The sequence below is a fragment of the Falco cherrug genome, chromosome 19 (assembly GCF_023634085.1).
Source record: "Falco cherrug isolate bFalChe1 chromosome 19, bFalChe1.pri, whole genome shotgun sequence".
Lineage (NCBI taxonomy): Eukaryota > Metazoa > Chordata > Aves > Falconiformes > Falconidae > Falco > Falco cherrug.
In genome coordinates, this window is record NC_073715.1 from 1068513 (window position 1) to 1089113 (window position 20601).

General features: G+C 57.3%; 1 protein-coding gene across 1 annotated transcript in view; it reads left to right on the plus strand.

Annotated features, from left to right (window-relative positions):
- LOC129734330 (uncharacterized) overlaps positions 1-20601 on the plus strand; it is a 44375-nt gene continuing 23774 nt past the window's right edge. The window contains exons 1-7 of the mRNA XM_055697214.1: positions 1-211; positions 654-742; positions 858-975; positions 1366-1489; positions 1893-2021; positions 4077-4859; positions 17401-18183. Coding sequence (XP_055553189.1) covers positions 135-211; positions 654-742; positions 858-975; positions 1366-1489; positions 1893-2021; positions 4077-4859; positions 17401-18183 — 2103 coding nt within the window. The 5' untranslated portion in view covers positions 1-134. The remainder of the gene's footprint in view (positions 212-653; positions 743-857; positions 976-1365; positions 1490-1892; positions 2022-4076; positions 4860-17400; positions 18184-20601) is intronic.

The window sequence follows — 20601 nt, forward strand, 5'->3', positions numbered from 1 at the left end:
GGAGGATTTGGAGGAGGGGTTTGGAAAAGTGGCTTCCTTTTGGAGCAGGAGACAGGTCTGCTTCCTTTGGGAGCCAAGAGCAAAGTGCCTTGGAAACCTTCTAGCAGCTCTGTGTCACTTTACAGAGGCTGAGGATGCCCGGTGCAGCTGTCTCCGGTGGAGCGACCAGCACTCGGGGGATGCAGGCTGCTCCTGCCCACGCCTTCCCCAGGTGAGTGCGTTTCCTCTGCAGCCCTCGACTGACCGAGCGGGCGGATTCCCAGCTCCTGATCAGGAGTGCGCCTTGCCGGGGCTTGGCGTTGCACGTTGAGTCTGGGAGGGGGCCTGACCTGAAGGGGCTGGTTTCTGGTTAACTTACGATGAGTTGGGGTTACACGTGTGTTCTCCTGGAGTGGCCGGGCAGCGTCACTGCGTTTCTCATGCCCAGCCTGCCCGTCACTCCCGTCAGAGAGAGCCAGCTGCACACAGGGAGGGCTTTAAGCTACGCCGCCTGGTGTTGGGGGGAGATAGATTGCTAATAAAACCCATGCATGGCTGCATGGCCACGAGGAAGAGGGGTGCCGTGCCTCACACGAGAGTTGTGAGGATTAGTGCTGGGAAGCTGCAGAGGGTAGGGGTCACCCTTCAAGCCTGTGTCATCGTTTCCTGCCCAGGTTTCGCTTTACGGTGGTCAGCAGAGCAGTGGCCAAGGCTTTGTCCGCCTGGGCCAAGAAGGCTGCAGCAAAGTCCAGGCTCAGACAAGGTGTGGGAACAGGTCTCCGCTGCCCAGCTGAGGCCCTGCCCCGCGCTGGGTGACCACAGCTCCGTCAAAAGGCACTCCCCAGGGGGCTGCTCTGCTGAGTTTCCTCCTTTGCCAGGTGCAGAGGCGCATCCTGGCAAGCTGCTGCAGAGACGGAGGAAGCTTTCCCTTGCTGCACTGCCAAGTCAGGGGCCAGGCACAAGACAGAAAGACTTGGGCAAGAAGACTTCTGAGAGGTGAGACCCTGGTGGGAAGGGATGAAAGGGATCCTGCACCCGTGGAGGAGAGACCTCCCCTCCGGACACTCCGGCTGCAGGGACGCGGCAAGGTCCCTGACACGTGCCGCATGGCTCTTATGTGCTTGTTTCCCCTGTTGTGGGCCCCTCCCTGGGGAAGGTGGCGGATGCTGAGTGCACCCCACGTCCCTGTGGTTCCCTCACGCAAGAGCTGAGGTGCAGACCTCCCCCGTCCATCTGAGGGGGCTCAGGAAAGGCTCCCCGCTGCCAGCAGAAATGGCCCCACCTCGCGCGCTGCTTCTGCCAGCCTGGGGATCTTTGGTGCCAGGCAAAGGTGGGAGAGCAAACTGCCCCGTGCTCATGCCGACTGCTCCTGGTGCCTCTTTGCAGTGCGCTCCCCCCGTGTCCAGGCAGCTCCCCCAGGATGAAGGAGGCAGGCAGGCAGGAGCCGGCTTCTCCAGCCAAACCCACCTCTACACTCCCATCCTCAGACGACTGCCAGAAAGCGCTGCAGGTGCGTGCCTTGCTGTAGCTGCCGTGCTGCTGGGGACTCGGCAGAAGCCTCTTTGTGCAGAGAGCCAGCCTGAAAGGAGCCCTGGACGTGCGCTCCTTGTCGGCTGTCTGTCACCTCCTTCAGATCTTCCTTGCCCCCTGGGTTGTCACAAAACACTTTCTCCTGGCCCAGGGGCTATGGGAGATGCCCAAGTCCTTTCTCGGCTGTTCACAGTGCAGGGCTTTGGTCGCAGCTGTGTTTGCCAGGAGCCTAGAATGACCCCAGAGCCCCCGATGTGTTAGGGGCAAAGCCCTGCCAACCGACCAGCTGAGGCAAGGGGCGGCAACACGGGTCAGACCCGAAGGACACCCGTTCCAGGCGCTGAGACTAATCCTGCCTTCTGCTGCCTTGCCATCCCCTCCAGGAGGTCTGGCAGCTGCCTGCAGAGTGGGAGCAAGTGAGGCCCAAGTGGCAAGAGCAGCTCGAGCAAGCAAAGGCAGAGTGGGCGGCGTGGGGAGCCTGGTCTGCGGGGAAGGACCGACAGCAACCCCAGGTACGGGCAGCGATTGACACCGCTGAGAGCAGCAGCCACCCTCTCCTTCGGGGCACCCAGGGCGGCAGGTCTCCAGAGCGGGGGAGCAGGACAGACACCCAGCTGCAGGGCAGGGGTTTGCCTGCTCATGCTGGTGAGGGAGAGAGTGGCAGCAGGATGCAAGCGGCAAAATCAGCTGTGATGACGGGCACGCAGTGCTGGGTCTCCCGGCTGCCAGGTCCTGCTGCAGGCTGCTTTCAAGAGGTCCTCTGGGAAACAGCACCTGTGGTTGCCGTCTGCTTTGCTGAGAGCGTCTGCTCCTTGGCAGGCCCTCGGCACTGGAGGCGCTTGGACTCCCCACCCTCCAGCCCAGCCCAGGAGAGAGGCGGTCGAGGAGAGGTGGAGAAAGGCTCCAACCCCTCTCCCAGCCGAGCAGAAGACAGCAGCAACCTCTAGGCCTGGGGGAAACCTGCATGAGGGAGGAAGTAGGCATTTCCTCCTCCCCTTAAGCTTTGAGTGTTGTTCTGTAGAAGGAAGAGAGTTGCCTCATTGCCCCAGGATGGGGTAGGGGAGCCCGGAGGCAGCGGTGCCTGAGCCTGGGACAGGGTTCTCCAGCCTGGAGGCCAAAGCTGTTGGTGGGACTCTTCCCTCCAGCCTCCTGCCTGGTCCCTGCAGGGGGCAGGGGACCCGTGCTGGGGCAGCAAACACTGCTGTAAAGCCTAAAGGTGTCCCCAGGGGCTGCTCCCAGCTCTGCCTGGGAGCTGCTGCCGTCAGATTCACCCACTAGCAAGCTGTTCCTGGTGCAGGAGTGACAGCTGCGTGGAGGAGAACAGGTCTGGGTGTCTAATACCAAGGTCTCCAACACCAGCTGAGCAGCGTTTGTTTTAATGGTTTGGGTTTTTTTTCTCCCCAGGAGTTTCCATAGTACCCCAAAGCCATTTTCTGTCAGAAAAGGTGCAGGCACGTGCACGAGACACGGGTGTTTCTCTGTGTTGTAACTGGGAGCAAAGGCGGCTTTCCTTTTCGTTCCAGCTGGAAGGGGAGCACAGAGCGTCAGCCCCAGGGAGGCAGCCCTGCTCCCTCGTCCTGGCTGTGGGTGTGAGCCCGTGCACGCTCCACCTCTGGAGGAAAGGCACTGAAGAAGAGCAGCCTGGGAGGGAGCTCCCAGAGCCGGCTGGGGAGAGGGCTGGTCACCCCGCGGCCCATGGCGACTGCCGGGAGCAGCTCGGCGTGGCCAGTGGCCTCTGGGCACGGGCCTGCGGGCCTCCCCTGCGTTGCTGTAGGCGGGCACCGGAGCGTCCCCAGGCCTGGGCGCCCTGTGTGGGAGCCATGCGTGGGGACAAGGCCCCGGGCGGTGGCAGCCAGAGCTGCTGCACGCACACAGGACTGAGCTCTGCAGAGGCTGCTGGCACCGGGGGGATGTGGGAGGTGCGGGCTCGGGCCTGCTGGGGCCTCTGTGAGGGGCAAGCAGGGGCTGCCCCACGCCGGGCACAGCCGGGCACAGCCAGTCCCCGCCAGGCTCCACAGCATCGCCAGGGCTTTGTGATGCAGGCGGTGCAGCGTGCCCAGAGGTCATTGTGATGCGGGTCCCCACGGTGACCCCGCGGGTATTTAAGGAGCCAGAGCCCTGGGGTGCCCACTCCCAGGAGAGCCACTCCCTCAGGAGGCAGCATCTCCCCTGGGTGACCATGGCCGGTCGTCGGCAGGCGCCGCCGAAGATGCCCACGCATGAGGAGGCAAACGCCCCCCCCCAGCCCAACAGCAGGCTGCATCACGAGGTACTGCAGTCAGGCACAGTGTCCAGGGCATGTGTGACAGGGAGATGGCTTGTACTGTCCGTGTCATCCCGCTGACAGCCCCTCCATCCCCTGCCTGTGCTCTTCTTCTCCCCGTGTAAGTGGCCTCCCAGCACAGAGGTGACGCACAGCCCTCCTCTGGCTGTGGACCATAAACCTAACCAACCCGACACGTGGCACTGCATATTCTACCACTAAATCATGTCCCTAAGTGCCTGTGTTTCCCCCAGTACCCAATAACGGGTGCTTAGATCTCCTTTTGCCCTTAATGTTTTTACAGGATGTGTCAGGTGTCTTGTCTGAGCAGGACGATTGGGAAGACAAATATGATAAAGAGCTGTGCCAAGAAGAGGAAACCCTCATCTACAGCATCTGGGCCAACCCCTCATTCCTGGATTTCTACCAGGACACCCACGCTGGTCTCCAGGATGGGCCCTGCTGGCTGAGCAGTGTAGGCAGAGGGACATCAGGAGACAAAGCCAGAAACCTGCAGGGAGTGTCCCCTGTCCCAGAGGAACACATGGATGATAAGCCAGCAGCTGCTGCCCTGACCGGAGCTCCTGTGGAAGAGTGGTACTGCGCATCTCTAGCTACCGTAGGAAAAGAGGCGAGGAAGACACCAGCTTCTCCTCTCCTCAGTGAGCAGCCCACAGCTGTGGCAGAGAGCCAAGCTGCTGCCCCACACAGCCCCATAGCCTACAACATGGCTCTGCAGGACACAGACGACTGCAAAATGAGAGAGGTCCTGCACGAGGCATTGCCTGCGATACAGGAGCTCAGTCAGCAGCTGGCAGAACATGGGGACCCGGCACAAAGTGTGGGTGTGGTAATGGCAGCAGCACCACCTGCAGCACCTCAGGACAGTGAGCCTCCCTTGTCTGGGGAGCCTCAGAGAGAGCCCAGCACAGCCACTGAGTCTCCAGCAGCACACAAGGATGAAGTGGCTCCTTCATTGCCTCAACCCCCCGCCCCAGATGATGCTGCCCTACCCCACCTTGAGCCAGCAGGGGACAACAAAAGAGATTACATGGATTCTACCTTGTCTGCAGAGTCTTGGCACCAGGTGAGCCCAGGGTGCATTGCTGGCAGCGACCATCACGAGGTACTGTAGGCACGTATAGTGTCCAGGATGTGTGCAGCTGGGAGATGGCTGGTGCTGTCCATGTCATCCCACTGACATCCCCTCCATCCCCTGCCTGTGCTCTTCTTCTCCCCGTGTAAGTGGCCTCCCAGCACAGAGGTGACGCACAGCCCTCCTCTGGCTGCAGAGACCATAATCCTAACCAACCCGACACATAGCACTGCATATTCTACCACTAATCCATATCCCTAAGCGCCTGTGTTTCCCCCGGCACCCAGTTACAGATGCTTAGGTCTCCTTTTGCCCTTAATGTTTTTATAGGGCGCGCCAAGGTTCTTGTCTGAGGAGGAAAACTGGGAACGTGATGATATAGAGCTGTGCCGAGCGGGAATCATCATCTACAGCATCTGGGTCAACCCGTCATTCCTGGAGTTCTGCCAGGAGCCCCGTGGTGGTTTTCAGGAGAGGCAGCCAGATAACACGTGGCCCTGCTCCGAGCCCAGGGATGAGCCCGAGGATGAGCCAGGTACATCCTTGCGTGTAGCGCTGGCCCGGCAAGGGAAGGCTTAGCCCAGGTGTCCCAGCAATGTGCACCCAGGCCAAAGCAGAAGGACTGCGTGCATGGGGGCTGGCCGTTCCCTGGCCACCACTCCCTGGGGAAAGCTCTCGGTGGCGGGGAGCAGGCAGGATCTTGCCCGGTACCTGCCCAGCCCCCTGCCTACACATCTCTTCCTTCCACAGGCATGGCTGCCCTCCCGCATGCCCCAGCTCGACAGCGACGGCCCTCCCTCCTCCGCAGGGCGCTCAGGGCTCTGCGCAAGGCTTTCTGCTGTACTTGCATCAGGCCACAGCGAGAGCAGCAGCGCCGTGCTGGCAGAAGGGTCCCCAGAGATGGCAGCTGGCCCTGATCCTGTGCGGTACCCAGAGGGTGTGGCACAGGGAGGCACGCGAGGCATGGGTGCATGGACGGCGCCCAACACCTTCAGCTGCCACGAGGACATTGTGCTGCCAGACTCCTCTCCACCCTGGACACTTTCTGAGGTCAATAAAAGCTGAGCACACTCCCCCAGTGGTTGTCTGTGCCTGGTCCATCCTGGGAGAAAGACGTGTGCAGGCAAGTTCTGAGTGGGGAAGTTCTGGCCGCAAGAGGAGACAACTCGGTGGAGTGTGCATGTGTGATGCACTGTGAGCGTGCAAGTACTCTGCTGTATGTAATGTGTACCCTCGAGTAACTTGGTGAGCACTCCCCCGTGCTCCCAGCGCTGTCATAAAGAATGCCCGCCTTCTGAAACTTCACATCAAGTCTGAGAGGGTTTTTCACCGTGACCGCCTTTACGGGATCATTTTCTGGTGACCCAGGTGAGACTCCGCTATTGAGTGTTGGTGGAGCTGCGGATCGCAGCAATTCCAGCCGGCACTGAGGGACTCTTGGGGAAGACCTCTGATTCCCGGACCAACGACTCCAAAGCAACGTTCCCCCGGTAAGATGTCAGGCATTCCTGGTGGTCTGGGATACCTGCCCCTAAGCAGAGGCAAAAGCCCTGCTGGGTTGGGTTATTGAGGGCTCTCCTGGAAACAATGTGTCTGGTAAAATTTCTGCCTGGCATACTCAAGTATATTAATGGGGTGTGTGTGTGTGTGTGTGTGTGTGTGTGTGTCTAGTAGAGTGCACTCTGAACATCTGAAAATACTTCTATACATGTGTATGATAAAATGTTCAGGACACTAAAAGGAAACGGGCCCTGGTCAGTGTACACGGCCGTGGTATTTTACAGCAGTCTCCCCTGGGATGTGTTTTGGGACACTGGGAAGAATCAAGGGGTAGTTCTGAGGGAAATGTAACTAAAAGCACCCTAGTGCAATAGTGTACTCAGGGGTGGTCTCTGTATAAACTGGGCGACGGGGGAAAATGGCAGTTTGCATTATTGTATGATGTTACCGCTGATGTTGTTTTGAAGGCAGGAAAGGAAAAGGGACAGAGTTTGATACGCTGATCTTTTTCCACTGTAAAGACCCGTTCTGAATGGCAAAACCAGGAAGGTATAATTTACCTTCCTGAGATCCTTTTCTCTTGGCTTTGGGAAAGGATAAGAAGAGGTTGTTGAAAAGGGTCTGCTCTGCTTGTAGTATCAGACAGAGGTGTTTAAAATTGTAACGACTACAAGAAAGAAGGAGGTTTAGAGACAATGGTTTAGAGTTAATGGTTGGAGCCCAGCAGAGACGGGGAGAGAGTTCTGATGCTGATATTAGTGATGTGAGCAGGGTAAGAGAAAGTGGTGGCAGGCGAGCTGACGAGGCTGGTGGCAGGGAAAGTGGCTGTGAAGAGGGAGAGCGATTTAGTGGGGCAGAAGGTTTTAGCCCAGCCGCAGGGTGGGAGCGGGCCAGACCAGGGGAAGTGATACAGGCTCCCCTGCGCCAGGCTGTGGGAAATGAAGGACCCGTTACGGTGACGGTCCCGTTTTCAAGAACAGAGTTGAAGCATTGCAAAGCAACCGCAGGAAATTACCGAGACGACCCTGAGAAGGCGGCTGGTGTTTTTGAAATAATGGTGGTTAAAACACAGGATGATCCAGAGTGTAAGGATATAGCGGCAGTACTGCAGGTTTTATTTGATAGTAGTGAGAAGGAGATGATTTGTCAAGCCGCTAGAATACATGTGGAAGCTGAGGTTAAAACAGGAACTGTGGAGCATCATTTCCCCTCTGTTGGTCCAAACTGGGACCTGCATGTTAACGGACCCAGGCAGCTTTGGACTCGGTATCAGAAAGGGATTCTATTTGGCATTCAAAATGCTGTGGCTAAGGCAATAACCATGTCTGAACAGTACGAGGCTAGGCACGATAGCCAAGAGCCCCCCCCAGATCTGCAGAACAGAATGAAGGAGGTAGCCCGCAACTCTACAAGTGCTGACCCTGAATCTTAAGAGGGATGAGATCAATCGGCCCCTCTATTGGTGGGCCAATCCTGCAATGGTATTAGAAGAAAGTTACAGAAGTTACAAGGAAGTGATTGCTCAAGGTAGGGGAAAGCTGTTGGACGTTGCTTGCATTGCAGATCGTCATAGAGAGAGTCGAAAGGGAAGAGTAAATTGTAGCTTGTTGGCGGTATCAGAGTAAAATGGTAGGGTGAGGGGAAGGTCCTGAGGACAGGGCAGAGCCCCCAGAGGGGGGACTGCGGCCCAGCCCTCGGTTGGGTGATAATCAGTGTGCACAGTGCAAAAGGGATGGGCGTTCAGAAGAAGACCGTCTGCTTAAGGATTGGAGCCCCTCTGCCCCCTTGCTCCCAGTAAGCGAGGAATGAGGGGGAGCGGAGGAGTCTCTCCCCAGAGCAGCCTCTGGTTAAAGTGGAGCTGGGAAGTGAAGAAGTTGAGCTTTGGGTAGATCCTGGGGCTACTTCCTCTGTTCAGAAGACTTTAGAGGGGAACTAAGCAGTAAGGATATAAGCATTGCTGGTATGGCAGGGACCCATGAAACTTGGCCATTTTTGAAACTCTTAGCAATGAAGCTGGGAAAACAGTGGGTTCCTCATCAGTTTTTATATTAGCCAAATCTTCCAAAAGCATTGTTTGGGGAGAGATCTACTCCAAAAAATTGGAAGCAGAAATCTGATTTTAAAACGAGGAAATAGAAATCTTAATTCCAGAAACTGTTTGTGTCGAGAGGCAGCAGCTTTGTTATTACAGGCTATGCTGCCTTGAAAGGAGAAAGATACACCCGGAGGTCAGAGATGCTGTGATTCCTATTGTACGAGCCGGAGAGGTTCCTGGAAAATCCCACAGGTCAAAACCTGTAAGGACTGACTTAAAGCCTGGATCATCCCCGCTGAGAATGAAACAGTGTCACCTGAAGCTGGAAGCTAGGAGTGGGTCGGTAGCGATAATTCAGAAATTCTTGAAGTACAGCCTGCTGGTGGGGTGTGTATCGAAATCCAACACCCCTGTGTTGATATGGAGAAATAATGTGAAATGGGGATAATGGCCATGGATTGTGATTGTATGTGTCTGCTTAAGGAATGTGGGTATGGTGACTAGTCATGGGTGCGGTGACAACCACAGTTTTGAGGAGACGCCTGCCCCTCTTCCTCTAACAAAGGGGAGACGGGGAGACGCCTGCCCCTCTTCCTCTAACAAAGGGGAGACGCCTGCCCCTCTTCCTCTAACAAAGGGGCTATTTAAAATAGAATAAGAAAAGATGAGAGACATTCAAATGCTATCTAGAGGGAGGGAGTGCTAAGTCTCCTTGCTGGAAAAGATTGGGTGGTCACAATCACCTGAAGAAGATCGGGTGGTCACAAGGACATGAATCACCTGAAGAAGATAGGATGGTCACAAGAACATGAATCACCTACAAACCTGCAAGACCACCACATTCCAGGAAACGGACTGATAAGCTAATTAACATACGAAGCGGGGTTTAGGTAACGAATATGTATAGGCGTTAATTGAATATTCATTTGTTCATTGTATAAATGTGAGATGGTTCGTCACTTCGGGTATGCACGCTTGTGGAGGAGCGATCCCCCGTGCATCTGCGTGCAATAAACATACCTACTTTATAACTTTCGAGTTATAGTCTAATTCCGCACGTCAGTGTTGCCAGTGAAAAAGACCAAGGGTCAAGATTGCCGATCGGTGCAGGATTTAAGAGCAACAAATCACATACCTCAAGGTATTTATCCTGCAGTAGCACATCCATACGGATACTAAACCACCCTTACAGGGGAACAGGGATGGTGTACAGGTTTTGATGTGAAGGATGCCTTTTTCTGTGTTCCCCGGGGCACTGTCAGTCAGAAGCCTTTTGCTTTTGAATGCGCAAACCCAGAAACGGGAAGGAAAATGCAATACACTTAGGCGGTTGTACCACAAAGCTTTCAAAATATCCCGACAATCTTTGGGAATCAGTTGGCAAAGCAGTTTGACATTTGGAGAACAGAAAATGATCAGGGAAGAGTTCTGCGATCATAGGATGATATTCTGGTTGCGGCAGGGACTTGGGAGCTGTGTCTTTCCCTGACGATAAGCCTTCTAAATGTCTTGGGAATTAGTGGATATGGAATTATCCAGGAGTCACTTCCATGTTTGGGGTTTGAAGTGCTGGAAGGCCAGAGACAGTTGGGATCCCAACAGAAGGAGGCTATTCGCTGCCTCGCGGAGCCTCAGACTCTCAAGGAACTACGAGGATTTCTCGGGGTGGTCGGATGGTGTCGGCTTTGGGGAGGCAATTGTGTTTTATTTGTGAAAGCTCAGTATGAGCTACTGAAAACCTCCTGCCATGGGTCTATCGGCGGGACAGAGGAGGGTAAAGCCACTTTCAAGCATCTGAAAAAAAGTGAGCTCTGGTGGAGGCCCCCACGTGGGGATTACCTGATGTGACAAAGACCTGTGCACTTCTTAAGCGTGAGGGAAAAGGTATTGCCTTTGGAGTTCTGGCACATTGTTTAGGGCCTCAGGGGCGGGCTGTAGCTTGCTCCTGCAAAGAGCTGGATGAGGTGAGCTCAGGATGGCCTGGATGCCCTAAAGCAGGAGCAGCACCTGTGCTACTGATGCAGGAGGCCCCTAAGTTCCCCATGGGGCAGGAGGTGACCATCCATGTACCACCCATGGTCGTCACGGCACTAGAAGATAAAGGAGGACACTGGTTGGCCCCTAGCATAATGTTAAACTAACAAGTGTCATGTGGGGAGGGGGTCCTCCCATTTTGGGGTGGGGGGTCTGTTTCTGGGGCTCCGTTTCCTTGACAGTGCAGATCTGAGGGCTGCCCTGCTGCTAAGGACTTCCATCGAGGGGGAGCTTCTGCGTGATAACTGAGAATGACCTGCTGGAGGGTCCCCTTGGGGGGATCCTGATGTCCCAGGAGTGCTCTGTGGAGGGTCCTTCTGCTTCCAAAATGTCCCCAATGTCACTAGGGTGTCCCTGGGGGGGTCCTAATGTCCCCGGGAGTGTCCCTGGTGTCCCAGGGATGTCTCCAGAGATGTCCTAGTGTTCTCAGGTGGCCCTATAGGCATTTGGGTGTCCCAGTGTGTCCTGTGGGGGTCCTGGTGTCCCAGGGGGAGTTCCTAATGCCCCTGCAGTTTCCCTGGATGCAGGTCGTGTGTTTCCAGGGGGGTCCTGAATGTCGCTGGGGTGGTCCTGGTATCCCCAGGCCATTCTAGATGTCCCAGTGGTGTGTCAGTGGGTCCTTGTGTATCACAATGTGTCCCTGGTGGGGGTCATTAATGTCACAGCGGTGTCCCTGGAGGCATCCTGATGTCCCCAGTCCATTCTAGATGTCCCAGTGGTGTCTGTCAGTGGGTGCATGTGACCTAATATGTCCTTCTGGGAGTCCTTAACGCTCTAGTGGTTAAGGTTCTAGGGATGTCCCTGATGTCCTAATGGTGTCTTGGGCGGGGTGGTGGTGGTGGTGTCCTGGTGTCCCAGTGTGTCCCTGGGGCGTTGTGGGGTGTCCCTGGGGGTGGTCCTGGTGTCCCCAGGGAGGTGAGTGGGTAGGCTGTTATGTCCCGGGGCGGGGTTCCTGGGGAATTCCTAATGTCACGGGGGTGTCCCTGGAGGGGTCCTGATGTCCTAAAGGCTATTCTAATGATGTCCCAGTGGTGTCTCCCAGGATGTCCTTGTGTTGCAAGGTGTCCCTGTGGGGGTCCTTAATGTCCTTGTGGTGTCACTGGGGCAGTCGTGGTGTCCCTGATGTCCCAGGGATGTCCCCAGGTTTGTCCTTGTGTTCCCAGTATGTCCCTTGTGCGTTTCTGGTCCTGTGGGGGTCCTGGTGTCCTGGGAGGAGTCCTTAATGCCCCTACATTGTCCCTGGGGTAGGGCTGTGTTAAAGGGGGGTCCTTAATGTCCCAGTGCTGTCCCTGGAGGGGTCCTGGTGTCCCCGGGGAAGGTGAGGGGGTGGTCCCTGATGTCCCAGGGGGCATCCCTGGGAAATTCCTAATGTCACAGTGGTGTCCCTGGAGGGGTCCAGATATTACCAGGCCATTCTATATATCGCCGTGGTGTCTCCCCGTGTGTTCTTGTGTCCCAGTGTGTCTCGGTGGGTGTCTTTAATGTCCCAGTGACATCCCTTTGGGAGTCCTGGTGTCCCCCCGGAAGTCCCTAACATCATAATATTGTCCCTGCCTGTGTGCTGGTGTCCCCAGTGTGTCCCTGCAGAGTTCCTGTTTCCCTGAGGATGTCCTCGGTGACCACAACCTCTCCTGCCTGATCTCTGCCTGCCCTCACCCTCGCTGTACTCTGCGACCGAGACCTGCAGCCGCTGAAAAGCTCACCCTCACCCAGCCCGACGGCCAAGGCCGAGAAAGGTGAAGCGCTGCTGCTCCTCCCGCGGAGGATTCACAGCAGGCCTCTCTCAGGGAGTCCCTCAGCAGCTCTCCTGCTCTTGCTTCGTGGTCAACCAGGGGCGAAAGCGTGCCCAGATCTAGTCTGAGAAAGCTTTTGGCACGTGATAGAGTTTTGCTCTTCCCTGTGGTCAGCCTTTGCGTCGTTTTCCTGGGCAGGGGGTCCTGGTCACAGGACTCGGGACCTTTGCTACGGTCCAAGAGCGATTCCAAGGTGAGGAAGAGGTGTACGCGGTTTGAAGACCTGTCTCCCAGCTGGACATTGGCGAGTTATCCCTGCGGGAGCTCGCGTTCCTCACAGAGGTTATTCCTGGTGAGAAGGCAACGGCCGCCCTCCACTTTCCCGCGCCCTGTTTGGGACTGGGGTGCATGCTCTCTGCCCTTCAGAAAGGGCGCAGAGAAATGAGGACTTCAGAATTTCTCTGGAGAGAATTCCCTCCAAAGTTAGGCGGACAGCTTGAGCTCCTCCCAAAATAACCACTCCCCAAGAGCCGTTTCCGTAAACGACCTTTTCTCTGGCATTTCGTTTCTAATTTTACATGGAAATTCAGCCCGCTCTGCCAGTGACGATGTTCCTCCTGCTTGCAGAGGATGTCAAGAACGAGCCGCTGAACCACAGGTGGCTGTCACGAGCCACTTCCTTCCCATGGCACGTGGTGCAGAGCTGTGTGCAAGAGACCATACTCTTGCACTCTTTCCAACTGAGGAACAGGCAGCGCCTCGCCTTCACCTTCAAGGACATTGGCGTTCTGTCCTTCACCGACAACGTCCTGTGCATGCAGTTCTATTGCGACTGCGTCACAGGGCTGGAGAGCAAGGCCAGCTGGATTGCGCTGCTCAGCACTGCGAGCTGCTCAGGCTTTGAGGGTGATGCAGTGACTTTGGGAAGCCTCTTGAAGGGTGAGCAACCCGATGGTCGTTGGGCAGCCTGCACGTGGCAGGCCAGTCCGACACCTTTCCACGTGCTCGCCCACGCTGAGTTCTCCATTGGAAAAGAAGTTTTATTCTGAGCTTCTGAGTTCTTGCCCTACAGAAAGGCTGGCAGCGTTACTGCGCAGTCTCAGTGTTTGCTGTGCAGCTTCTCCAGAGCAGAGCAAGGGCTCCTGTTCACGGCGGAGGATTTGGAGGAGGGGTTTGGAAAAGTGGCTTCCTTTTGGAGCAGGAGACAGGTCTGCTTCCTTTGGGAGCCAAGAGCAAAGTGCCTTGGAAACCTTCTAGCAGCTCTGTGTCACTTTACAGAGGCTGAGGATGCCCGGTGCAGCTGTCTCCGGTGGAGCGACCAGCACTCGGGGGATGCAGGCTGCTCCTGCCCACGCCTTCCCCAGGTGAGTGCGTTTCCTCTGCAGCCCTCGACTGACCGAGCGGGCGGATTCCCAGCTCCTGATCAGGAGTGCGCCTTGCCGGGGCTTGGCGTTGCACGTTGAGTCTGGGAGGGGGCCTGACCTGAAGGGGCTGGTTTCTGGTTAACTTACGATGAGTTGGGGTTACACGTGTGTTCTCCTGGAGTGGCCGGGCAGCGTCACTGCGTTTCTCATGCCCAGCCTGCCCGTCACTCCCGTCAGAGAGAGCCAGCTGCACACAGGGAGGGCTTTAAGCTACGCCGCCTGGTGTTGGGGGGAGATAGATTGCTAATAAAACCCATGCATGGCTGCATGGCCACGAGGAAGAGGGGTGCCGTGCCTCACACGAGAGTTGTGAGGATTAGTGCTGGGAAGCTGCAGAGGGTAGGGGTCACCCTTCAAGCCTGTGTCATCGTTTCCTGCCCAGGTTTCGCTTTACGGTGGTCAGCAGAGCAGTGGCCAAGGCTTTGTCCGCCTGGGCCAAGAAGGCTGCAGCAAAGTCCAGGCTCAGACAAGGTGTGGGAACAGGTCTCCGCTGCCCAGCTGAGGCCCTGCCCCGCGCTGGGTGACCACAGCTCCGTCAAAAGGCACTCCCCAGGGGGCTGCTCTGCTGAGTTTCCTCCTTTGCCAGGTGCAGAGGCGCATCCTGGCAAGCTGCTGCAGAGACGGAGGAAGCTTTCCCTTGCTGCACTGCCAAGTCAGGGGCCAGGCACAAGACAGAAAGACTTGGGCAAGAAGACTTCTGAGAGGTGAGACCCTGGTGGGAAGGGATGAAAGGGATCCTGCACCCGTGGAGGAGAGACCTCCCCTCCGGACACTCCGGCTGCAGGGACGCGGCAAGGTCCCTGACACGTGCCGCATGGCTCTTATGTGCTTGTTTCCCCTGTTGTGGGCCCCTCCCTGGGGAAGGTGGCGGATGCTGAGTGCACCCCACGTCCCTGTGGTTCCCTCACGCAAGAGCTGAGGTGCAGACCTCCCCCGTCCATCTGAGGGGGCTCAGGAAAGGCTCCCCGCTGCCAGCAGAAATGGCCCCACCTCGCGCGCTGCTTCTGCCAGCCTGGGGATCTTTGGTGCCAGGCAAAGGTGGGAGAGCAAACTGCCCCGTGCTCATGCCGACTGCTCCTGGTGCCTCTTTGCAGTGCGCTCCCCCCGTGTCCAGGCAGCTCCCCCAGGATGAAGGAGGCAGGCAGGCAGGAGCCGGCTTCTCCAGCCAAACCCACCTCTACACTCCCATCCTCAGACGACTGCCAGAAAGCGCTGCAGGTGCGTGCCTTGCTGTAGCTGCCGTGCTGCTGGGGACTCGGCAGAAGCCTCTTTGTGCAGAGAGCCAGCCTGAAAGGAGCCCTGGACGTGCGCTCCTTGTCGGCTGTCTGTCACCTCCTTCAGATCTTCCTTGCCCCCTGGGTTGTCACAAAACACTTTCTCCTGGCCCAGGGGCTATGGGAGATGCCCAAGTCCTTTCTCGGCTGTTCACAGTGCAGGGCTTTGGTCGCAGCTGTGTTTGCCAGGAGCCTAGAATGACCCCAGAGCCCCCGATGTGTTAGGGGCAAAGCCCTGCCAACCGACCAGCTGAGGCAAGGGGCGGCAACACGGGTCAGACCCGAAGGACACCCGTTCCAGGCGCTGAGACTAATCCTGCCTTCTGCTGCCTTGCCATCCCCTCCAGGAGGTCTGGCAGCTGCCTGCAGAGTGGGAGCAAGTGAGGCCCAAGTGGCAAGAGCAGCTCGAGCAAGCAAAGGCAGAGTGGGCGGCGTGGGGAGCCTGGTCTGCGGGGAAGGACCGACAGCAACCCCAGGTACGGGCAGCGATTGACACCGCTGAGAGCAGCAGCCACCCTCTCCTTCGGGGCACCCAGGGCGGCAGGTCTCCAGAGCGGGGGAGCAGGACAGACACCCAGCTGCAGGGCAGGGGTTTGCCTGCTCATGCTGGTGAGGGAGAGAGTGGCAGCAGGATGCAAGCGGCAAAATCAGCTGTGATGACGGGCACGCAGTGCTGGGTCTCCCGGCTGCCAGGTCCTGCTGCAGGCTGCTTTCAAGAGGTCCTCTGGGAAACAGCACCTGTGGTTGCCGTCTGCTTTGCTGAGAGCGTCTGCTCCTTGGCAGGCCCTCGGCACTGGAGGCGCTTGGACTCCCCACCCTCCAGCCCAGCCCAGGAGAGAGGCGGTCGAGGAGAGGTGGAGAAAGGCTCCAACCCCTCTCCCAGCCGAGCAGAAGACAGCAGCAACCTCTAGGCCTGGGGGAAACCTGCATGAGGGAGGAAGTAGGCATTTCCTCCTCCCCTTAAGCTTTGAGTGTTGTTCTGTAGAAGGAAGAGAGTTGCCTCATTGCCCCAGGATGGGGTAGGGGAGCCCGGAGGCAGCGGTGCCTGAGCCTGGGACAGGGTTCTCCAGCCTGGAGGCCAAAGCTGTTGGTGGGACTCTTCCCTCCAGCCTCCTGCCTGGTCCCTGCAGGGGGCAGGGGACCCGTGCTGGGGCAGCAAACACTGCTGTAAAGCCTAAAGGTGTCCCCAGGGGCTGCTCCCAGCTCTGCCTGGGAGCTGCTGCCGTCAGATTCACCCACTAGCAAGCTGTTCCTGGTGCAGGAGTGACAGCTGCGTGGAGGAGAACAGGTCTGGGTGTCTAATACCAAGGTCTCCAACACCAGCTGAGCAGCGTTTGTTTTAATGGTTTGGGTTTTTTTTTCTCCCCAGGAGTTTCCATAGTACCCCAAAGCCATTTTCTGTCAGAAAAGGTGCAGGCACGTGCACGAGACACGGGTGTTTCTCTGTGTTGTAACTGGGAGCAAAGGCGGCTTTCCTTTTCGTTCCAGCTGGAAGGGGAGCACAGAGCGTCAGCCCCAGGGAGGCAGCCCTGCTCCCTCGTCCTGGCTGTGGGTGTGAGCCCGTGCACGCTCCACCTCTGGAGGAAAGGCACTGAAGAAGAGCAGCCTGGGAGGGACCTCCCAGAGCCGGCTGGGGAGAGGGCTGGTCACCCCGCGGCCCATGGCGACTGCCGGGAGCAGCTCGGCGTGGCCAGTGGCCTCTGGGCACGGGCCTGCGGGCCTCCCCTGCGTTGCTGTAGGCGGGCACCGGAGCGTCCCCAGGCCTGGGCGCCCTGTGTGGGAGCCATGCGTGGGGACAAGGCCCCGGGCGGTGGCAGCCAGAGCTGCTGCACGCACACAGGACTGAGCTCTGCAGAGGCTGCTGGCACCGGGGGGATGTGGGAGGTGCGGGCTCGGGCCTGCTGGGGCCTCTGTGAGGGGCAAGCAGGGGCTGCCCCACGCCGGGCACAGCCGGGCACAGCCAGTCCCCGCCAGGCTCCACAGCATCGCCAGGGCTTTGTGATGCAGGCGGTGCAGCGTGCCCAGAGGTCATTGTGATGCGGGTCCCCACGGTGACCCCGCGGGTATTTAAGGAGCCAGAGCCCTGGGGTGCCCACTCCCAGGAGAGCCACTCCCTCAGGAGGCAGCATCTCCCCTGGGTGACCATGGCCGGTCGTCGGCAGGCGCCGCCGAAGATGCCCACGCATGAGGAGGCAAACGCCCCCCCCCAGCCCAACAGCAGGCTGCATCACGAGGTACTGCAGTCAGGCACAGTGTCCAGGGCATGTGTGACAGGGAGATGGCTTGTACTGTCCGTGTCATCCCGCTGACAGCCCCTCCATCCCCTGCCTGTGCTCTTCTTCTCCCCGTGTAAGTGGCCTCCCAGCACAGAGGTGACGCACAGCCCTCCTCTGGCTGTGGACCATAAACCTAACCAACCCGACACATGGCACTGCATATTCTACCACTAAATCATGTCCCTAAGTGCCTGTGTTTCCCCCAGTACCCAATAACGGATGCTTAGATCTCCTTTTGCCCTTAATGTTTTTACAGGATGTGTCAGGTGTCTTGTCTGAGCAGGACGATTGGGAAGACAAATATGATAAAGAGCTGTGCCAAGAAGAGGAAACCCTCATCTACAGCATCTGGGCCAACCCCTCATTCCTGGATTTCTACCAGGACACCCACGCTGGTCTCCAGGATGGGCCCTGCTGGCTGAGCAGTGTAGGCAGAGGGACATCAGGAGACAAAGCCAGAAACCTGCAGGGAGTGTCCCCTGTCCCAGAGGAACACATGGATGATAAGCCAGCAGCTGCTGCCCTGACCGGAGCTCCTGTGGAAGAGTGGTACTGCGCATCTCTAGCTACCGTAGGAAAAGAGGCGAGGAAGACACCAGCTTCTCCTCTCCTCAGTGAGCAGCCCACAGCTGTGGCAGAGAGCCAAGCTGCTGCCCCACACAGCCCCATAGCCTACAACATGGCTCTGCAGGACACAGACGACTGCAAAATGAGAGAGGTCCTGCACGAGGCATTGCCTGCGATACAGGAGCTCAGTCAGCAGCTGGCAGAACATGGGGACCCGGCACAAAGTGTGGGTGTGGTAATGGCAGCAGCACCACCTGCAGCACCTCAGGACAGTGAGCCTCCCTTGTCTGGGGAGCCTCAGAGAGAGCCCAGCACAGCCACTGAGTCTCCAGCAGCACACAAGGATGAAGTGGCTCCTTCATTGCCTCAACCCCCCGCCCCAGATGATGCTGCCCTACCCCACCTTGAGCCAGCAGGGGACAACAAAAGAGATTACATGGATTCTACCTTGTCTGCAGAGTCTTGGCACCAGGTGAGCCCAGGGTGCATTGCTGGCAGCGACCATCACGAGGTACTGTAGGCACGTATAGTGTCCAGGATGTGTGCAGCTGGGAGATGGCTGGTGCTGTCCATGTCATCCCACTGACATCCCCTCCATCCCCTGCCTGTGCTCTTCTTCTCCCCGTGTAAGTGGCCTCCCAGCACAGAGGTGACGCACAGCCCTCCTCTGGCTGCAGAGACCATAATCCTAACCAACCCGACACATAGCACTGCATATTCTACCACTAATCCATATCCCTAAGCGCCTGTGTTTCCCCCGGCACCCAGTTACAGATGCTTAGGTCTCCTTTTGCCCTTAATGTTTTTATAGGGCGCGCCAAGGTTCTTGTCTGAGGAGGAAAACTGGGAACGTGATGATATAGAGCTGTGCCGAGCGGGAATCATCATCTACAGCATCTGGGTCAACCCGTCATTCCTGGAGTTCTGCCAGGAGCCCCGTGGTGGTTTTCAGGAGAGGCAGCCAGATAACACGTGGCCCTGCTCCGAGCCCAGGGATGAGCCCGAGGATGAGCCAGGTACATCCTTGCGTGTAGCGCTGGCCCGGCAAGGGAAGGCTTAGCCCAGGTGTCCCAGCAATGTGCACCCAGGCCAAAGCAGAAGGACTGCGTGCATGGGGGCTGGCCGTTCCCTGGCCACCACTCCCTGGGGAAAGCTCTCGGTGGCGGGGAGCAGGCAGGATCTTGCCCGGTACCTGCCCAGCCCCCTGCCTACACATCTCTTCCTTCCACAGGCATGGCTGCCCTCCCGCATGCCCCAGCTCGACAGCGACGGCCCTCCCTCCTCCGCAGGGCGCTCAGGGCTCTGCGCAAGGCTTTCTGCTGTACTTGCATCAGGCCACAGCGAGAGCAGCAGCGCCGTGCTGGCAGAAGGGTCCCCAGAGATGGCAGCTGGCCCTGATCCTGTGCGGTACCCAGAGGGTGTGGCACAGGGAGGCACGCGAGGCATGGGTGCATGGACGGCGCCCAACACCTTCAGCTGCCACGAGGACATTGTGCTGCCAGACTCCTCTCCACCCTGGACACTTTCTGAGGTCAATAAAAGCTGAGCACACTCCCCCAGTGGTTGTCTGTGCCTGGTCCATCCTGGGAGAAAGACGTGTGCAGGCAAGTTCTGAGTGGGGAAGTTCTGGCCGCAAGAGGAGACAACTCGGTGGAGTGTGCATGTGTGATGCACTGTGAGCGTGCAAGTACTCTGCTGTATGTAATGTGTACCCTCGAGTAACTTGGTGAGCACTCCCCCGTGCTCCCAGCGCTGTCATAAAGAATGCCCGCCTTCTGAAACTTCACATCAAGTCTGAGAGGGTTTTTCACCGTGACCGCCTTTACGGGATCATTTTCTGGTGACCCAGGTGAGACTCCGCTATTGAGTGTTGGTGGAGCTGCGGATCGCAGCAATTCCAGCCGGCACTGAGGGACTCTTGGGGAAGACCTCTGATTCCCGGACCAACGACTCCAAAGCAACGTTCCCCCGGTAAGATGTCAGGCATTCCTGGTGGTCTGGGATACCTGCCCCTAAGCAGAGGCAAAAGCCCTGCTGGGTTGGGTTATTGAGGGCTCTCCTGGAAACAATGTGTCTGGTAAAATTTCTGCCTGGCATACTCAAGTATATTAATGGGGGGTGTGTGTGTGTGTGTGTGTGTGTGTGTGTCTAGTAGAGTGCACTCTGAACATCTGAAAATACTTCTATACATGTGTATGATAAAATGTTCAGGACACTAAAAGGAAACGGGCCCTGGTCAGTGTACACGGCCGTGGTATTTTACAGCAGTCTCCCCTGGGATGTGTTTTGGGACACTGGGAAGAATCAAGGGGTAGTTCTGAGGGAAATGTAACTAAAAGCACCCTAGTGCAATAGTGTACTCAGGGGTGGTCTCTGTATAAACTGGGCGACGGGGGAAAATGGCAGTTTGCATTATTGTATGATGTTACCGCTGATGTTGTTTTGAAGGCAGGAAAGGAAAAGGGACAGAGTTTGATACGCTGATCTTTTTCCACTGTAAAGACCCGTTCTGAATGGCAAAACCAGGAAGGTATAATTTACCTTCCTGAGATCCTTTTCTCTTGGCTTTGGGAAAGGATAAGAAGAGGTTGTTGAAAAGGGTCTGCTCTGCTTGTAGTATCAGACAGAGGTGTTTAAAATTGTAACGACTACAAGAAAGAAGGAGGTTTAGAGACAATGGTTTAGAGTTAATGGTTGGAGCCCAGCAGAGACGGGGAGAGAGTTCTGATGCTGATATTAGTGATGTGAGCAGGGTAAGAGAAAGTGGTGGCAGGCGAGCTGACGAGGCTGGTGGCAGGGAAAGTGGCTGTGAAGAGGGAGAGCGATTTAGTGGGGCAGAAGGTTTTAGCCCAGCCGCAGGGTGGGAGCGGGCCAGACCAGGGGAAGTGAT